The 19,927-nt window shown below is 42.4% G+C and overlaps 1 protein-coding gene across 3 annotated transcripts; it reads left to right on the top strand.

The window, feature by feature from the left end:
• The first annotated feature begins 43 nt into the window (after positions 1–43).
• SUPV3L1 (Suv3 like RNA helicase) lies at positions 44–18,182 on the top strand. Of its 3 annotated transcripts, XM_032694666.1 has the most exons (15): positions 44–328; positions 5,180–5,257; positions 5,530–5,637; positions 7,108–7,222; positions 7,790–7,958; positions 9,178–9,289; positions 9,577–9,654; positions 10,610–10,701; positions 11,606–11,786; positions 12,201–12,294; positions 12,936–13,155; positions 13,532–13,612; positions 15,123–15,299; positions 16,843–16,991; positions 17,376–18,182. In XM_032694666.1, exons 1-15 carry the CDS (start codon positions 85–87, stop codon positions 17,863–17,865), a joined length of 2,388 nt encoding a protein of 795 aa, XP_032550557.1. In that variant the 5' UTR covers positions 44–84; the 3' UTR covers positions 17,866–18,182. The 3 variants fall into 3 exon arrangements, with proteins under 3 accessions (XP_032550557.1, XP_032550558.1, XP_032550559.1); XM_032694667.1 differs by lacking the exon at positions 44–328 and having other exon boundaries at positions 5,205–5,257; positions 5,530–5,588; XM_032694668.1 differs by lacking the exons at positions 44–328; positions 5,180–5,257; positions 5,530–5,637; positions 7,108–7,222 and having other exon boundaries at positions 7,850–7,962.
• Positions 18,183–19,927: the final 1,745 nt, after the last annotated feature.

Here is a 19,927-nt window from a genome sequence, read left to right on the forward strand (position 1 = left end):
GGGGCGGCGCACGCGCGGGGCGGGGCGGGCGCGCGGCAGTGACGCGCTTTGTGCGCGCGCCACTGCCGCCGCCCTTGCCCGCGGATGAGTCGCTGCGCGTGGCCGCTGCTGCGGCGGCTCCCGGCGCGCGCGGGGCTCGCGCTCAGACATGGCCGCCCCGCCGCGGCAGCGCCGTCCTCACCGTCATCACTGTCTTCATCATCCTCGGGGGACGGCGGCTCCCGCGCCCCCGACACCTCGCTCTTCGTGCCCGTGCCGCTGAAGCCCGGCCCCGGCGGCGCGGCCGGGGAGGACGTGGGCGCCGAACTCACTCGACCCCTCGACAAGGGTGAGTGCGGGCTGCACCGTGAGGGGACGGGCGGCCTTCGAGCACCGGCCGTGAGGCCTCGCCAGCCCTCGAAGCGGGGTGGTGAGGCCGCACCTCGAGGGTTTTGTCCAGTCGTGGGTCCCTCTGTACAGGAAGGACATAGAGGGGCAGGAGCGTGTGCAGGGAAGGGAACGGAGCTGGGGAAGGGGCTGGAGCAGCAGGAGCGGCTGAGGGAGCTGGGGGGGCTCAGCCTGGAGAAGAGGAGGCTCAGGGGAGACCTCGCTCTCTGCTACTCCCTGACAGGAGGGTGGAGCCGGGGGGGGGTCGGGCTCTTCTCCCAGGGAACAAGGGACAGGAGGAGAGAGAACGACCTCCAGCTGTGCCAGGGGAGGGCCAGGTTGGACGTCAGGAGGAATTTCTTCACAGGAAGGGTGATTAGACCCTGGAAGGGGCTACCCAAGGAGGCGGTGGAGTCCCTGCCCCTGGAGATGTTTAAGGAAAGGCTGCACGTGGCCATGGTTTAGTTGGCGTGGTGGTGTGTTAGGCACAGATTGGACTGTGATTTCGAAGGGCTTTTCCAACCTCACTTATTTGATTCCATGACCCAGCTGAGGGGAACCTGACCCTCCTGAGCCCTGCAGGGCTGGGTCCTGCCGATGGGAACTGGCCCTCGCTGCTCTCGGGTCCTCTTCTGGGGTTTATCCCTTGGGAGCAGGAGTCTCCCTGCGTATTGTCTGACCACTGCAGCTGCTCGTGCCCGCAAAGGAAAAGCGGGATAAAGGCTGTGGCATGAGGTAACACCACCGATACTGGGGCTTTACTGGGCGCCTCGTGGGGCTGACCTGGGCAGGGCTGGGGCTAGACTTTGATGATCCTCGTGGGTCCCTTCGAGCTCAGAATGTTCTGGGATTTCCCAGAGCCATTAGCCGTGCTCTGTGTGGAGGAAACAATCTGCTGGCCTGGGTGTGCCCCACTCAGTGTGGGGCAGGTCCTGCAGCTGAAGTGGAGTCTTGTGGCGTTCCAGAACCGTGACTGGATCTGAACTTGGAAGTCATAGTTTTCTTAAATATTGGTGTTACAGACAGAAGGGCATAGTCTTGTGTGTCAAAGGGGCAAAGTGTAGTGACAGAGCAAGTGGCTTCAGACTGCCAGAGGGCAGGATTAGATTGGATGTTAGGAAAAAATTCTTCCCTGTAAGGAAGGGTGGTGAGGCCTTGGCACAGGTTGCCCAGAGAAGCTGTGGCTGCTCCATCCCTGGGAGTGTTTAAGGCCAGGTTGAACAGGAATTGGAGCAACCTGGGCTAGTGGAAGGTGCCCCTGCCCGTGGCAGGATGAGGATGATCTTTAAGGTACCTTCCAGCCCAGACCAGTCTGTGATTCTATGACTCTGTTATCTCTAAAGACTTGATAAATAAGAAACAAATTCTCGATCCTTTTGATGTTTGGTGATCCCAAAGCATTGAGGGTGTAAATGGGAACTTTTTTCTTCATATCGTCTCCTAATTAAGTGTTCTGATGGCTTATTATTTGTATTAACTCCAAAGTACAGAAAGCATGGGAAAATGATCTTAATTGTTCAGAGCTGTGGAGAAAAAAATACCTGACCCTGAAAGCTAAAAAAAACCCCCTAACTAGGAAAAGAATCCTCAACAGCTGAAATGCTGAAATCTGTGTTGTTGTCAAACTTGCCTTATATATGAGTAGTACATTCCTCAGGTGCCAGTAAACATGAATGGTGGCATCTTGTTTATTCCTTGTTGTTTCACTTATCAGAGAAGCAGTTATGTTGGATTTCTTCAAAGGTACAACTGAAATGCTCTGGGAAAATAAGCACAGGTTCTGTTTGGTCTCTGCTGAGTTGTTGAGAGAGAACAGATTGGCTAAAATGATGTATTCCCAAAGGTGAAAATTAACTACTTCAAAGAGCTTGAAGTTCTTCCATGTGAGACTTGGAAGGAATGCCATCCAGGTGACCAATGTGGTGCTGCTCATCTGCTTGTTGGCCTGTAGTGCTCTCTCTGTTGCTGTCAGCAATTCAATGTTTTGAAACCCAATAATGTTAAAGAGAAAACTGAGAAAGACCTTCCTTAGCAGATATGTGTTTTTTAGGATGGAATAAGTATTCCTCTGCTTCCCCCCTCAGGTTCTGACCACACACAGTGTTATGCATCTGTTTTTTTGGCATTTTGTACAAACAGGCTCTGTTAGATTCTTCTGTCAAGTACTGAACTAGATTTAATAAAGAAATGTGTGCATTTGCAGCCTTTCTGATTAGAGCTGGTGAAGGGGCTTTGTTATTGACAGCTGAGTGTAATTCCAGTGTGAATCATCTTGTTAAGTTGTTACTGCTGAAGTGAGAGTGATCCTGGTTTTCATGCTAATCAGACACTGTCAGGAAGAGAAAAGCCTTTTTTGAAGCTTACTTTCGCAAAGCCAGTTTTGTAAAACCTTCATAGCAAATCTGGAATTAATTTACTACATCTATTTTCCACGGCTTCATAGGAAGTGTACCCCTGTGAGTGCTGATAGATGCTTTCAATTTTGGTGTATCTGGGAAGCTAAAGTTAGAAGGAGCTTTTCTTAAGAGATTTGATTTGACTGTTGACCTTCTGCTATGGAGATGGTCCATTATCCATTTTCTAAATAAATGTAAATAAAATTCTTCTATATGAAAGGTCAGCACTTTGTGCTGTGTGGCTTCGTGAACCCTGGGTATGGGTGTTGATTTGGAGCCCTCATGCTCAGTTGTCATGTTGAATGTCAGTTCTGTGGCTTCAGTTGTCGTACCACGGGGCTGTGCTCACTGGTGGGAAATGCCAGGAAAGACAAGGTATTGGCAGCAATTCTTGTGTCAGAAATAGGAGGTGCCTGAACAAGGGGGTTGGTTAGGTACATGAGATTACTTGGACTGGACAGTGGAAGTCTAATAGTTGTGGAGGAATTCTAAAATCAAGCAGTTCAGCTGCCCTGGGATAGCATACGGCCTGACTGAAATGGACTGTTGTCATCTGAGATACAGGGAAATTACTTGGAAGTCTTCCTGCAAACAGGGCTGAAACTTCTAAATGAGTCTGATACATTGGAGCCTAACTGCATGATTTCTGAAACTAACTGCAGTCGGGCTGTCCTTTTACACAGAACCTTAAAAATGCTGCTGAGAAGTCAAAGTAATTGAGAAGAAAGAGCTGAAAGACAGTTCTACAATGAGAAAATGGTAAAGAAAGGGAAACCTCAGAGTGGGAATGAATGGTAAGGGTGGTGGCTGAGGCAGGGACTGAGTGTGTACCCTGATTGCTACCTGTATGTGCAGCTGGATTAGGCTCACACGGGCTGCAGTGCCAGCTCTGGTTTGTTTTGATTTCCCTTATTGTTAAGACGTGTTTGTGCTTAGGCAGGATCGTGACCTTGGACATGGAGAGCTGTGATGGTCCCAATGTCATGTTGCCTTGGATAGTAACAAGTGTTTAGGCATTGACCTTTCCATCTTGTAGTAAGGCCAGTGGGCTGTGAATTTAGCTCCGTCGCTGATGATGTGGTGACTGTTAGAGCTTGTTAGGGAAGCTCTGAAGAGAATTTAGCCCTGTGCTTCCTTGTAGTGCACTGTTTTCCAATCTGCCTTTGGTTTCGGGGCCCTTAAATATTTCCTGATGAGAGTGTGGATGCCTGTGTAGGAAATGCAATCCTGCTGGTAGCCTTTGGGAGCATTTTGGACTGTGAGTGAAGCCATCAGGAGATTGCTGTAGCCGTGCATGAGATATGGGTTGTAGCTGCTGCCTTGTGCACCCAAATTTGCCATATTCTTGTCCCCTGGTGATTTTCATTATGCCACGTGGACTGTCTTTGTTACATAGTGTTTTAGAGAGGCAATGTTTCAATAATTTAAGGTTGATCTCGCGGGATCAATTTAAGGTTCATGTCGTGGCAGACAGTTACAGGGTTAGTGGTAGAGAGCAGAGCTTGACAGTGTTGCGTTCAGTGACTTGTGCTGGCAAACCAGGGGTGTGTTGCATTATTATTATCATTCCTAGCATTTCATAATACAGGGCTCATAGACTTGAGTTTTAGAGTAAGGTAGGTTTGTGAATAGGTGTTTGTGATATTTGCTAGATTTTCATGAATTTCTGATCTGCTATAGGTGGAGAAGGGACACATTTTACCACTGTGATTTAACTAGCATTTAATGAACTAAATTCAGAGCGTATGTGAATAAATACAGTTTTATTGCAATACTGAACTTTTAGGGGAAGGAAAGGGTTTATTAATAACTTTATAAGAGAATTTATATGAACAAAGCAGAGTAATTTGTGATATATATGAAAAAGCTCTGTTAAGTTTTCTTCTTCCCTCCTTTATTTAACCTGAGAAAAGGAAGAATACCGGATCTGGTTTAACTGATCTTTCTGGAGAGTCTGTCTTGGAGGCAGGGTGGAGAAAAGAAAGTACCTCAGGATGTTTAGTCACTGAGTAGTTTAAGCAGATTTGCTTTTTCACATGGAAACCTGCTGTTTCCTGATGGGTGCTGATAAAAAGCAAAAATAACCCACCCCAAAATATTAATTAGTTTGTTCCATAATATATTGGCTGTAGGTTCCCACCTTTGTGCTTTCTTACCAAGTACCAGGGAGAGTGTCTCAAATGCTGCCCTCATTTTCATGGTGTTTCTTACTCTGCTGCAGTTGAAGATGGTCCTTCTCCACAATACTGTCAGTCATTGATTATGTTTAATTTAGGGAGAATTCATGTGAGTCTGTTCACCATGGCGAGATTCCCTTTCTCCAGAGTAAGGAGATGATAATCCAGGGTCTTTGGGCCAGCAGAATGTGATTTAATTTTAAGCAAACTAAAAAAAAAAAAGTTTCTCTTTTTCTACAGGTGAAGTTCTAAAAAATTTAAACAAGTTCTACAAAAGAAAAGAAATCCAAAGACTAGGAGCAGAAAATGGATTAGATGGTAAGAACATGTTTCAAGTTTATTTTTAATGTGAAACCTGTTCTAATTCAGATACAGTATTAGGTAGAGCTCGTCTTTTATGGGTCTCACAACACTACTTGTTTACCTTGTCTCTGTCATTCAGTTCAAATAACCTTATATATTTACTTTTAATAGCTTATATTAAGGTATAGGTTTTTAATGGGTTGCTTCAGTGTTTTGATGGATGTTTACAAACACAGTTTTCTGGTCCTGGTCACACTGATTTTGTTCCTTGTTTTGATTTTTTGCAGCTCGCCTGTTTCACCAAGCGTTTATAAGCTTTAGGAAATATATCATGGAATCCAGCTCTGTGAGTGCTGATTTGCATATTATTCTCAATGATATATGCTGTGATGCAGGCAAGTATCTGTAAAATAAAATGTTACATTTTTTCCTTGGTTTTGACCTGTATGCTTTACCTACCTACCTGTGGACCCCCACTATGCTGTCAGACAGCTTAAAAATCCCTGCTAGGATTTGTGCCCATCCTAGGGAGCATTCTGTTCTTAAACCTTCTGGAGTGGAAATGAGAGAGGTGGAGGTGTTGGCAAGAAGCAACCTGTTGTTTTATAGCATCTTCAGGCTGAAATGGAAACAGAACTGTTGTGTTTATTCCTCTCGGCAATCGAGTAGTCACTAGGGGGCACTTGGAGAACTCTCTGCTGGCCAGGTGGCTTTTAGGGATTGGGAATACAGCTCTGACAGTGCTGGCTCCCTGTGGCACTCACAGAGGTGAGTGTTTGCTTGCTTAGTGCATCCTGTGTTGTCATTAACAGCACTAACTGAGGGGTGATGCCAGCTGGGAACAGCAGAACCAGCCTTTTCCATGGTTTGAGCTGTAGAACTTTGGCACAGTATGTCTGTTTTAATGATGGGAATTTGAAGGTTACATTGGCCATTAGTTTTGTCTGCAAATGTAAATGTGTATGTTCTATATGTTGGCAATCTTAGGAAATTGTCTCTTTATATTGCTTGTGCATAAAATCTTCCAGAGGATTTTCTCGTTTCTGCTCCTTATTTAGTTACATATGAACATTGTTTATATGTGCCTTAAAACTCATATAAATGGAAGTATAAAGGGTTGTTTATTGTGGCAGTTTTAAAATTTTCTTGTTCAAGTTTTGCTTGTCCAAAGGTGATAATTGAATATATTAGTTTTTTCAAATTTTCGCAATAATTTTGATTTACTGAATACTAATTCTCAATTAAAAAAACCCAGGAGGGACAGTAGAGAAGTGTGACCTGAAATGAGATCTTTAAGGCCACATGTCTGCTCTGCAAACATTCAGAAGAGTGAACCCAAATGTCTCTTCTGAGTTGATTTCTCTGGTTTTATTTTCTCACTTAGGGATTGGAAACTTTGAATTTTTAACCAGCATCCTGTGTCTTGGTAGCTTAGGGAAGCTGCACAATATCCTGATCTACTATGTTTTTTCATAAAAGCATTTTGGAAGCTTTTATTTTATTTTTATTTTATTCCAAGGCAGCACATGAATTTAGGAAGCAAAGGCTAAAGCTCTTTCTCATCCAGCTTTCCCCCAGTTTCTCATTTTGTTGAGAAGTTCTTCAGGCATATGGGCTGACCAGAGTGAATATACCAAAATGAGAGCCAGCTTTTTCATACCACTGGATTTGGATTACATTGCTTAATGAGTCCACGTTAGCTCACCTTTCTGCAACTGAGATAATTATTGAACTTTGTAGAGAGCCAGGAGGGGAAAGAATTGCGGAAGTGTGTGGTGGAAGTAGTGGAAATGTTTTTTCCAAGTTTATGATGATGGTACACTCTGTGAGACAAGCGTGCAAACTGAGCAGGGTTTGTCCCGTAGGCCACGTGGACGACCTGTTCCCGTTTTTCCTGAGGCATGCCAAGCAGATCTTCCCCATGCTGGACTGCATGGACGACCTGCGCAAGATCAGCGACCTGAGGCTGCCGCCCAACTGGTCAGTGGGGGCAGGGGCTGCGCTGCTTTCTTTTCTTAGTGTCACAGAACTTCAGAGTCTGGGGACTTCAGCTTTGTGATGTGTGATTGTGCTACATTTTCAGTTCCATTTCTCTGTTTTTACAATAATTTCTGTCAGGAACTCAAATTTTTTACAAGCTACATTGCAGTGAATTAAAAGGAAAATAAGATTATATCAACAATGAAAGTCACTGGATGACCTTTCCAGAAAGCTGTTTTCTGGCTGTATTTTTGGGAGGTAGCACAGCAGAACACTGAAATGTTAATAAACCCAAGGAGAGAGGATTAAGAGGAGTAATGAGAATTATTTTGAACACAATGTGTGAATTTGAATCTTTGAAAGCACTGTATGATTTAGAAGATGAATGTATAAGATGTAGTAACCTCTTTTTACTGGCTCTGTTTAAGAACTTATCTTTCTGCTTTCAATACACATTAAAAAGTCAATAAATAAATATTTAAGCTAATTTCCAGTTTCTCCTGAATCAGTATCCAGAACACTGGATAAATGTTTAACAGATCTGCTTTTTTTGTGTGTATGTTTTAGGTATCCAGATGCCAGGGCTATTCAGAGAAAGATAATATTCCATGCCGGTCCTACAAACAGTGGAAAAACTTACCATGCTATCCAGAGATTTTTGTCAGCCAAATCTGGAATATACTGCGGCCCACTAAAACTTCTGGCTCATGAGATCTTCCAAAAGACTAACGATGCTGTCAGTATGTCCTATCACTTCCCAACATGCTTAGCACTGGGACAGTGTCAGGAATGCATGTCTGTGTGTGCTTGGACAGGTGCCTTTGCTTTGCAGCTCATGGCAATGCCAGTTGTGCTTTAATGCTTTAGGTGAGCAGAATGGAACATCATTTCTGCAGATGGAACAGCACTGTCCCCACAGCACATCCTGTGCAATCATCCCTGTAACCTGCCCCCCTTAGGCTGTGATCTGTTGCTCTCCAGGTTTAGCCAGGCTCTGCTGTTAGGTTTTTCAGCATTGCAACCGTGCCTCTTTTACCCATGACCTTTATTTTAGCTGGTACACAAAAATTACCCTTGCTTAACTCCCCTCAACCTTCTGCTTCTGTGTTTAAATATATTGCACTTCACCATCTATGAAAAATTCTGCGGGCTCAGATGTGCTGAGTTGAAGAGCAGTGCCCTGTCTCAGGTTCCAGAGGAAATTTTCAATACTGTGGGCTTTTTTTTGTTACTTCTGGCATATTTTTGGAGGCTTCCCACCAGTGTGCAGATTCCAGCTGCACAGAATCAGTTCTGAAGCGTTAGAACCACACATCACATGTTAATGCAGCACAGTGTGTGTGTGTGTACAGTAGCATTCACAAATGGTTTTGTGATTTCTCTTTTTTTGGTGTAGAATTTTTAATTCCTCCTACTGGTTTATCAAACTCACACATAAGAAAGATTGGCTTGTCCTAGGAGACGAGTCCTAGGTAATGTGCACCACGTAGTGGCTGTGGGTACCATGTGGTGATGTTCCCTGTTGGTAGTTGCTGTACTTCATTCCCATGTGTTCAGTGTGTGTGTGAAAACAGTCCCCAAATGAGCTGGAGGAGGCTGGAGCTTGCAAGGCTCCTTCACTGCTGGGCCTTGCTTTATGAGCCCCCTGTACTGCAGCTCTTCTGACAGTTCTTTTGTTGCAGTTGTGACAGTTCTGAAATGCTCAGGGGAAGGTGTAATCTCCTGCAGGAGTAGGGGAAGGTGTCTAATTACAGATACTACCTCTTCATTATACCTCTAGTTTGATAGGACTTAAATACAGGGCACAAGTCTCAGAGGGCAGGGTAGTTATTTTCTGAAAAAGCTTCCATTATACTGTCCTAGAAGCTACTGTAAGAAACTGATTTTATTCCTCTTTGGAAAGAGGATTCTGTTATATTAAAGAAACTTAACCTGAGTTTTTTGAATTCCTTCAGAACGTGCCATGTGACCTGGTGACGGGAGAAGAGCGTGTCTATGCCAATGAAGATGCCAGACAAGCTCCTCATATTGCCTGTACCATTGAAATGTGCAGCACTAACACACCTTGTATGTATACATAATTGTTTCAGTCTTATCAGGGGGATCTTCATGTGTATTATTGCTCGGACTCTGAAGTAGCTCAGCTATTCCCTTTCACTCTTATTTCAACAATTTCTGAACTATGTTAGAGCAGTTCAAGAAACCTGGATCATCTCAGGGTAGCTTTCTGGTGGTAGAGGATTAGCTTGATTTGAGATACCTTATTTATAAAGCCTCTGAGTCCCTTCATGTGTTGTACTGCTGTCCCACGTTCTCTTCCTTGGTGCATCCTGTTTTTTCTTTTTTATTTTAAGATGAAGTTGCTGTGATCGATGAAATTCAGATGATCAGAGATCCTGCCAGAGGGTGGGCTTGGACAAGAGCCCTTCTGGGTAAGTTGGTTTATGTTGGCAATGAACCTGTTTAACTGCAAATGGCACGTTAAATGCAAGCTTAGCAGTCAGTATATTCATAAGTTATTACGATATGGGATGCAAAATAAAAGTATTTTTTTCTTCATAAGTCTTCTCACAGCAAATTAGAGAGATACTCTGCCCCAAAGGATTTGTCTGCATGGCACCAAGTTACCTGTCATGTTTTACTTAATGAGTGTTTTTTAAAAATTTTATTTACATTCTTCCTTTAGTTTTTCTTCCTTGGATAAGGTGGAGTCTTTGCTACATTATGCTATCTTTTTACACTGAGTGTTTACTAGAACTGTGCTTTTTTGTTCAATTAAAACAATACCAATTTTCAGGGATTGCCTTAGGAAGAGATACTGTTCAATGTATGTCAGCTTTAAATATTTTAGTGTTAATTTCAAATGGCTCATTTATAGAGTTGCATCAATCTGTAAAATTCGTAGAAGAATGCTTGTTTTGATAATTTTAGAATTTTTCAAGAGGAAATTTTGAAACATTTTTCCTCGTATTTTTTGCAGAAGTTTGGAATCTGATTCCCTCTGCCCTCTCCCCTTCCCTTGGTTGTTTTTGATGATGAGTTCAACAGAATGTTTTTTCACACTTCCTCTGCCTCTGTTTTTTTGCCTTTTCTATTCTGCGTGCATTAGGGTTGAATTCATGCAGAAAATAAAGACACTTAGTTCTGCTGTGGTTTGGGAGTTTATTAAACTATTTATTAAACATAAATAGTAAATAAAAGCTTTGCTCCATTTGTTCAGTGGTTGAGAGTACCTCTTGTTTTGGCTGAGTGTGCAACGAGGTATTGGCTGCTCTAATTATCACTCTAATGTGATAAATGTAATTTTTGGGTAACTTAAGAGTCAGCTAAAGCTACTGTTGTTTATAAATAAGTAACATTTCTCTTTTAACACTGGACTTTGTTCAGGCCTCTGTGCAGAAGAAATCCATGTTTGTGGAGAAGCTGCTGCTGTTGACTTGGTGACAGAGCTCATGTACACCACGGGGGAAGAAGTTGAAGTAGGTATTTTAATTCTGAGAAGCTAAGGACAGAACATAAGGTTCTCCTTGCTGTAAAACAGGCAAAAAATGTATGGTCTTTTGAGAGTATCACTGATCAAAGTTATCATATGGGAACCATTATTAGAATGATTCTTGGCTTCTGTAAATCAAAGGAGATGTTGCAAAGTTCTTTCTTTTTAAATAGTAGTACTGTTTTGCTGAAAGATGGTAAGTGCTTTGCTGAGTTCAAAGAAAAGTGCTTTGCTGTGTTTCCCTCAGGGAATTTTGCAGGTGCTACAGCTGTTCAGGGGCTTTCTTTACAATTCTGATCTTCCTGGAGGGCACAATGCCCTCAGGTTTGCTAATTTTTCTGGGTTGGTTGATAGTTATTCTCCACATGATGAGGAAAGGAGGTAAATGTATGTATTTTTAATTGGTAAGGTTCTTTTGAGAAGAGTATTTAAAAACAAAATATGCTCCCAATGAAGTCCAACCTTCATGATTTCAAGGTGAATTAGCTGTAGCTTTATATGTCTGTGTGTGGTGGGGTGTGTAATTCTGAAAAGGGAGGACCAGTGAGAGCATTCAGATACGTGACTGAAAGCAGACACTCATTTCTTGATAGATCAAGGGATGTAGCCTGTGTACTACTTTTCTTGAATCTAGTTTACATCTGGAATCTAGTTTACATGTAAAAAATACGTAGTTCTTCTGTTTCTTGAAAAAGCTGTATAGTTCTCAGCTTGGGAAGTGCTGCCAGTATGCAAGTGCATAGGGTGTACATCTTCTCTCCAGGAATTATCCCTTCAGGACTGAGAGAGGTCCCTCAGCGCTACAGTCACATGTGATAATAAATGTACTGGTTGATATTCCACAGGAAATTTTTAATTTAAAGAAATATTTCTGACAACTTTAATTCTAGGTCCGAAACTATAAGAGACTCACTCCTCTGACTGTGCTGGATTATGCCTTGGAATCCTTGGATAACCTCCGTCCTGGGGACTGCATTGTCTGCTTCAGTAAGAATGACATTTACTCTGTGAGCCGACAGATTGAAGCCAGAGGATTAGAATGTGCTGTCATATATGGCAGTCTGCCACCAGGTAAAGCACTCTTCCTTTATTGCTAAGGGAATGTTCTGCTTCTTGCTGCTTTTCCTAGGAAAAAACCCTTACACTGCTTTCTTTATTTTAAAATAAAACAGCACAAGTTTCCTAGTTTTGCTTCTCTATATAGTTAAAGAAAGTAATTGGCTTTCATTGACTGGTGTTTTAATCTTGGGATTAGACCTTTATTATGTACTTAATTTTGATCTTCAGATAGATATAATTAAATGAGGTCTATCCACAGCTCTGGGAATGATTTAAGTCCCTCCTGCCCCCTTCCCTCCAAAACATCCAAATACCAATGAAATACCAGTTTTTTTCCTCTCAGCCTATTAAAACAGCATTGGGCTTAGTGATATGTTGTCTTTGGTTTGTAGGAAGTTTGCTATGTGTTTTGTCATTCTGTTTTAGGAACAAAACTTGAACAGGCGAAGAAATTCAACGATCCTGATGATCCATGCAAAATTTTAGTTGCTACAGATGCAATTGGAATGGGACTCAATTTGTAAGTATTTGCAGCAGGTTATGGTATTTTTTTTCTTTTGGGTGTTATGCCTGCATTAATTTCCTTGCTTATTTCTCCCCAGTCTGTTAATTTGGCCAAATTATCTGCTATGTCTAGATAATACAGTACATACATTTTCATTCTGAAGTAGTGTTCAATTTGGTTGGGCAGAATTAAGCTTTAATTTTAAAACTGATTCCAAGAATTAACGGCTCCCTTGGCCTAATTCTGTGTGATAGTGGCTAACTGTGCCTACTAGATCAACAAGAGTCACGTGTGTTAGGTTGTCAGAGTTCCGAGTCTCTTGCATTTCTGAAATGCAGAGCAAGTTCAGCCCAGTTTCAGGTGTGTTTTGTTGGTGAAGGTGTGATGCAGTCACGTTGCTGCAAACTACTGATGGTGAATGGATTGGGACCCTACTAGAACCTGATTGATATGTGCAGGGCTGATAATTCTCCTGTGACTAACCAGGAGTCTTGTCGTGCCCTTTGGAATACGCTGTGTCCGTAGGTAGTCTCTGTGATACCTTAATTTATAGAGAAGAAGAAAGCTTATAAAAAAGAAAAGGCTTTCATTCTTCGTATTGGAAGTAATTTGCAAGAAAAAAAAGATTCCTCTTTGTTTTCGTTCAAATATTCCAGGTGCATACGAAGAATAATCTTTAACTCCATCGTGAAGCCGACTGTCAACGAGAAGGGAGAGAAGGAAATAGACTCCATTCCCACCTCGCAGGCCCTGCAGATCGCAGGCAGAGCCGGGCGTTTTGGCTCGTCCTTCACACAGGGGGAGGTCACCACGATGCACCGCGAGGACCTCGTGCAGCTGAAGGAAATTCTGAGCGAGGCTGTGCCCCCTGTGAAGGTGAGAGACTCAGTACCCAGTTAGCACAGACGTGCTCTGGGGCTGGTTTATGATGTTCTGTCCCCAAATTATTTTTCCTTGTGTCTGTTTACAATGTAGTAATAAAAGTGGATTGTGTCATGCCAGAGTGACTTTGGATAGATGTCCCATTTGGAGGCTTGCAATGTTGCATTTATACTGAAGCTGCTCTTTTAAGAATTAAAAGCTGAAGCACAGAAGTTCCTAAGTTTCAGATAAGTGTGCTAAATAAACTGGAGTCTGTAGGGTGCTTCGGTTTCTTTCTTGCATTTTGTCTTTCTATGTGTTGCTTCTGGTGCATTAACTTTAAAACAATATTGAGAATTAATGGATTTTTTTTCCTTTATTTTCCCTTTAGGCAGCAGGCCTACATCCTACTCCTGAGCAGATAGAAATGTTTGCTTATCATCTTCCTGATGCTACTCTATCCAATCTAATTGTAAGCATGACCAAAATATTAACTTTTGCATTAAAAATTAAGAATTACTTACAGTCACTGCTTTTGTACAAACATACACCGTGGGAACCTGACAGACAGCCTTGTGTGTATTTTTTATCAGTTGGATTCTTCTCTCTACCACAGCACTGACTGTAAATAGGTTTAGAATGCTTAACTTTTCTGTGCTATAATAAACCTGAAAGCTCTTCAAGCGTGTCAGTATTTTCACACGTGTTGAATTCTGTGCAGCAGCCTTTTCACTTCACCTTTTCTGAATTTTAAATGTAGACATTTTGGTCTGAGGCTGAAAATATTAGAGATTGAAATCGTGGTAAATTATTTGAAAATTCCTGTGCAACTAGGCTGGTCACGTCAGGTTTCTGTATATCTGAGAGTCACCTGATTTTCTTTCCCTGTTTCCATGGGTTTTATGGTGTAACAATGCTTGCGTAACTTTGAGAAAATAGATTTTGTGCAATCTACTTGATCTCATCCTTAGGTGGGTAGTACATCTTTTGGATGTGCCTAAACATTTTAAAGTAGAAATTAAGCTTCCAATGCTGTCTTTAAAGAATAGTATCACAGCTTTTAGAAGATTGAGAAGCTTTTAGCGGCTTTCTTGGATTTAAATGTGCATTATTGTTCTCTGCTGATGTACTGTTATGTAGCAAAGTGTGTGATTTCTAACCTTGAGATAAAAGATTATACCTGGAGATTCCTGGGAGACTTAGGCTGGTAGAGAGCACATCTTTAAAATTTTGCTATTAACAATTTCTGGGCCACCATAGAAGTATTAAGGTAAGACCCCTGTGTAGTTATTGATCTCTTAAGTCACATATTTAGTTAAGAAACTCGGTGTTTCTCTAAAGATGTTTTTTAAAACTCTTTCAAAGATTTACACTGGATAAATAATTTTGGGGGCCCATAGAAATTCCCCCTGCATCTGATGCCAGGTACCCTGGCATCTCCTGTTTCTCCAAACCTTGGATATATTTCAGGTTTTCTTTGAACTCCACTATTGCAATACTGTATTTATCTTGTGTTTTCTTTCTTCCTAAAATAGATCTGAGCCTGACATTGAGCTAAAGATATCTCAGTTATTGAATTCAATGTTGTAAAGTTAGCTTTTTGGGTCATGCTAAATGACAAACCTGGAGAAATTTCTAAACATAGTAGTAACTAGTTCCTATAATGGTGTTCTTTGTAACTAAAATGTACAGTTCCAGAACTTTGTTATTCAGGAGACTAACTGAAAATGTTTTAATAAAGCATAGTGTGTTATGTCTTCTCCTCTGATCCTGTGTTGGAGAATTTCATGCAAGCTCTGCTAAAAGAGTAGAGGGAACTCCCCTGCCCCTTTTTTATTGCTGTGGTCAAATTTGATGGCTTTTAGCTGTTCTTTCGGTTTAACCAGCATTTGAAACACTAAATAATTTTTTGGTTTGGTAATGCAAAGTTTAGCAACCCCCTCCTCTAATAGCATTCTTTTCATTTGGTTGTATTCTCACAGGATATTTTTGTGAGTCTCTCGCAAGTCGATGGGATGTACTTTGTCTGCAATATCGATGACTTTAAATTTCTAGCAGATATGATTCAGCACATTCCACTAAATCTGCGGTCACGATATGTCTTCTGCACTGCCCCCTTGAACAGAAAAGAGCCTTTTGTGTGTACCACGTTGCTGAAGGTCAGCTGGCTTTTTCCTCAAAAAAATGTGATGTTTATATTGGAGCAAGTGGGTCTTGGTGCAGTGAGACTGTGTCTGCTGTATTTACTGTGGGATTTGTCATTAGGTTGTTGGAGAGCATTCTTAAAGTGCTCACGGGCAGTAATATAAAATATTTGGAGATGTATTTTTTTTCCTAATTGCATTCTTCACTAATTTTATGGACCAGAGCTTTTAAGTCCTGAGAACTGGTTCTTGTGATGTAAATTAGGGTTTGGACAGCTTTTCTGCTGTTTGACTCAGAGAATCCTCCTGCTTGTCCTTGCAGGTGAGCTCTGAACCGGGAGGGATCACTTGTGTTCCCTAGTCACTTGTGCACTGTTAAGCTTTGCACCACAGTGTGCCTAAAAGTAGTCATTAAAACTCAAGTTACTGCTGCTTCAGGGTATTAGCTTGTCAACAGAAGAGAAGAATGTGGGATCAAGGGTTATTGCTGATGTTAGAAGAGTTACACAGAATTAAAACCCCAGAAAACACAGTGCTGTAAGTTGCTCTCAAAATTATGTCACTTCACTTTTCAGGCCTTGATGAACTGTTTTTCACTGTGCCCCCAGAGTGATTATTTTGAGGAATTTGTAGTCAGCAGATTTTTCAGGTTTTTGAGATTAATAATTTAATTTGAGACTGTTACTTTGTTAGACAGTATTGCCTTTGTGCCCTTGTTAGAGACTCCGTTAAACTTCTAAAATGAAGTAGTGTAAAAATGAAACTGATGTGGTACCTTCAGGTCAGAAATATTAGACCCCTGCTTTTCAAAAGGAGCTAATAATCTTCTTTAAAAATGGAGTGATTGATGAAAGAGTTGAAAAAAGTGTCTTGTTAAGAAAATGCTGAGCATTCAGACACCAAGGAATGAAGGTGCAGAGGGGCATAATGTAGTGTTGGAGGGAGGTAGGGATGTTGTGAATGCTTATGTGAATTTAAGCACCATTCCTTGGCCAAAAAAACCCACTTCTAGTATCAGCCATCTAGGAGGCAGTTATTCCAAGTCATCAGAACTTTTGAAAATTTTAGATTTAAATCTTATTTGACTTGGTTTTTTGTTACTTAAAAAGCTGAGGTGTCTGAGTTTCAGAAGGGCTGCTTTCTAGTGCAGATTAATCTGTTTGGGTTGTGAGTAGTGTGTTTCCTAAGCCAGGGAATACATTCAACATTTTCTCAACCCGGGGACTCTGAAACAAGATAATTAATCAAATAGGAGGAGGAGAATTGAAAAAGACAAAATCCATCTGCTGTGCTGGATGAAATAAAATGCCTTCAGTGTTATGCTTTTCCGGATAGCTCTGTGCCTTTGTTGCTTAACTCTGTGCATGGCCCATGCACAAATTGTGTTAATGAGGCTCTGCAAAGGAGAGGTGACTCCTGTGTTGAGTAATTAAGTAAAAGAATGTGTGGCATTTGGGCTGTGTAAAACAAAGCAGGTATTTTCTGTACACAGACTCCAGGGAATTTAACTCTTCTGGGATTTCTTCTTTCCTAACTGAGGACCTTGCTTGTTTTTCAGTTTGCACGACAGTTCAGTCGAAACGAGCCCCTGACCTTTGACTGGCTCTGCCGACACACCAAGTGGCCCTTGGATGCTCCAAAAAACATCAAAGAACTTGTACACCTCGAAGCAGTTCATGATGTTTTTGACCTCTATCTGTGGCTAAGGTATTGTCTTTGTGCTTGAAAACTTGTTTTTATTTTCTCCTAGTATTTATGACTTACAGTTCTAGAAGAGCAGTGTCTTCAAGCCCGTGTGTACGTGGTGCAGGATGGGCCCCTTAGGCCCTTTGGAGGATCCTGACAAATGCAAGTGTAGTGATGTGGGAGCGAGTCATGGGCTCTGCAGAGAGCAGTTTGTGACTGACAGAGAGAGAAAGGTAGAAACAAGGTGATCCTGGACTGAAGCAGCTGAAATGCAGCTTATAATACTGTGGCCTTCCCATGGACCACGTAATAAATTTTTTCTTACGTAGTATGTGTCCCATTTTTATCCCAGTCAGCATTCCTGGAGCGGAAAGGTTTAACTGGGTGTTGTTTTGCCTCTCTCAGTTACCGCTTCATGGATATGTTCCCTGATGCTGCCCTTGTAAGGGATATTCAGAAGAAACTGGATGACGTTATCCAGGTTGGTGTGTGCAACATCACGAAGCTGATCCGGGCATCCCAGTCTGCAGCTGCTCCTGGCACAGCAGAAGTTGTGTCCGAAGACTTTCCCACAGCTAAGAGGGATGACAGGGTGGCTTCTGACCGTCGTGGTGCCAAGTCCCCAGAGGCACTGTCCATTGCAGTGGAGGCTCCAGCACTGAGGAGAGCGAGGAACCCCCGAGCCTCTCGGTCTGGGACGAGGCAGGAGGATCTGAAAAGCTATGGCCGGGGATCCCTTGCCAACAGACTGCTGCGTGAAGGACTCCTGACACAGGAAATGCTGAGGCAGCTGGAGAGCGAGTGGCAGGATCAGCACAGGAATGGTAGATATGGCTTTGGTTCAAAAAGAGATGATCAGCATAGTTCAAAGGAAACAGGGAAAAAGAGAAAATAGAACCGTGTCCTAATTCTGTTTAGTTTTTATTCGTAAAATAAAATACTATTTTAATAATTTCTTTGGCATTTCATGTTTACACTGCTGCAGCTCCTTGATGTTTTTCCTTCTCCCGTGACCAGTAATGTGAAGCACTCAGAGAAACGGACTTCTAAAGCTCGGAGGCCATAGGTTTGCTTTTACCACTCAGCTGTGCACTCTTTGAATCATGGTGTTCAGCATAAGTGTATGATCTGCTGCTATGTGAAAATTTGAAGTTGGTGTCTTCTTGCAAGATGTCCTCACATCATCAATAAACATCAGATATGTCACTAGTAGTGAATTAGCTACTCATTCCATCCCTTCCCAAAGGGCAGGGTTTAGCAGACAACAAACAGGTAATGAACAACCTGGAACAAAATTGGCTCAGAATGGTGATGGGAGTCATGTGCCTCTAACCTTTGTGTCCTGGGAAAATGTGGAAGGTGGTGAAAAGCACTTGTGTTAATGTGTCGGGGAGTGATGAAATTCTGGCCATAAGAATTTTTGAGTAAGTTTCAGTTCTGTCATCTGAGGGGTAATTACTGAGACAAAGCAAAAATCTGCCCTTGCTCTTTGAACTGTGTTCTTCTAGTGAGAGCTCATCCCATTGATTCAGGCAAAGTTTGAGGGGAGGAAAAACCAAAAAGTTGGATTATGGTTTTTGGAGGCAAGGAGGAAATGTTAGAAGCATAGGTATAATTTATTTACGTTTGAGAAATTCAGGTGTTTGTTTCTCCTGGAGTTTTCTAATTCAGTTTCAATACAAATTATTTTGTTCTGTCACATTTCATAAATGCTTTTTTAGCTTTATGTACCAGTTTGTGGTACTTGAATTTTGAGAGGTGTCACTGGGTAGTGTTTAAGGCAGTGCAGCACCAGGCTGTGCCTCTTTCACAGATGTGCAGGGGCTCTGTGATTTGTTTTCAGTGTAAGTAGCTTTAGGGTGTGCTTTTGAGCTCCCAGTATGGACACTGGAGAGTGGAAAGAATCAGATGCTGAAACTGCTGGGTGTTCACAGAAACGGGTTCCAGTACTGGGACATTTTACTGGACTGCCTGAGGAGAATAATGCTGCACTGACCATATTGCTGGGTTTGGCTGTGTGCAGGTCTGCACAGATCCTGCTTGTGTTAATGCTGGGATACCTGTAAAAGCCAGGTGGAGTTTCCCTGTGTCAAATGCCTGACTTTCTGATCAACCATGTATCTCTGCAGGTTGAAAGCTTGTTCTGATTCCCCTTTTCTTCTTTCTGGTATTGATCCTTTGTGCTGCTGTTCAGCAACAGGTCTGCAGCAGCTTGAAAATTGTTTCTAACAACTGTTTTCAGTGCATTTCATGTACTCTTTCCTCGTTGTTTACTAAAAAGCAAGCAGTGCATAAATGGTTTTAGTCCACATGCTCTCCCAGGACCAGTGGGAAGAGAAAGTTTTAGGTTGTTCCCCTGCAAAGCCCCATCTTTCTTTCCTCCCCCAGGACAAAGCAAGCAGCTCTGTGTGTGTGGCAGTGCCCTGTGAGTGTTGTGGATTTCCTGTTGTGTGGATGAGTAATTGAGCTTTGCTTTCCCAGAGTCCTGAACAGCAGCATGACCTGCACAGAGCAGGAGCTGGCATTAACCCTTACAAACGGGTTCCACTGGATACTGTTCACACAGCTCCTGTGGGGTGGGTGATGTGGCTGATGGTCCCAATTGCCTCCTTGTTCCTTGGCACTCACTCACTAGAAGGAAAGCTGTAGCTGCTCAAGCCTGCAGGGATGTTTTTGCCACACACATTGTCCCACTTCCATCTGGGACTGCACACTCCATGGTGGACCTGCAAACCAGTGTTTAAAACCACCTTCTGCAAGGACAGTTCCTCTCTTCTCTCTCCCCAGAGTGTTTGGATTTGGGCTGCAGGAGACCCACGTTGCTACTGTCCTTGGCTTCTAGCCTGTTATGCTAAATTTACCCTTTAATTATAGCTAAGCTGTGTACTGGAATATATTTTTGAGCAAGGAAAGAGTGTCTGGGCCTTGGGGGTGTAAGCCAGCCTTGTGTTTGAGCA

This window comes from Chiroxiphia lanceolata, chromosome 8, assembly GCF_009829145.1.
Source record: "Chiroxiphia lanceolata isolate bChiLan1 chromosome 8, bChiLan1.pri, whole genome shotgun sequence".
NCBI lineage: Eukaryota > Metazoa > Chordata > Aves > Passeriformes > Pipridae > Chiroxiphia > Chiroxiphia lanceolata.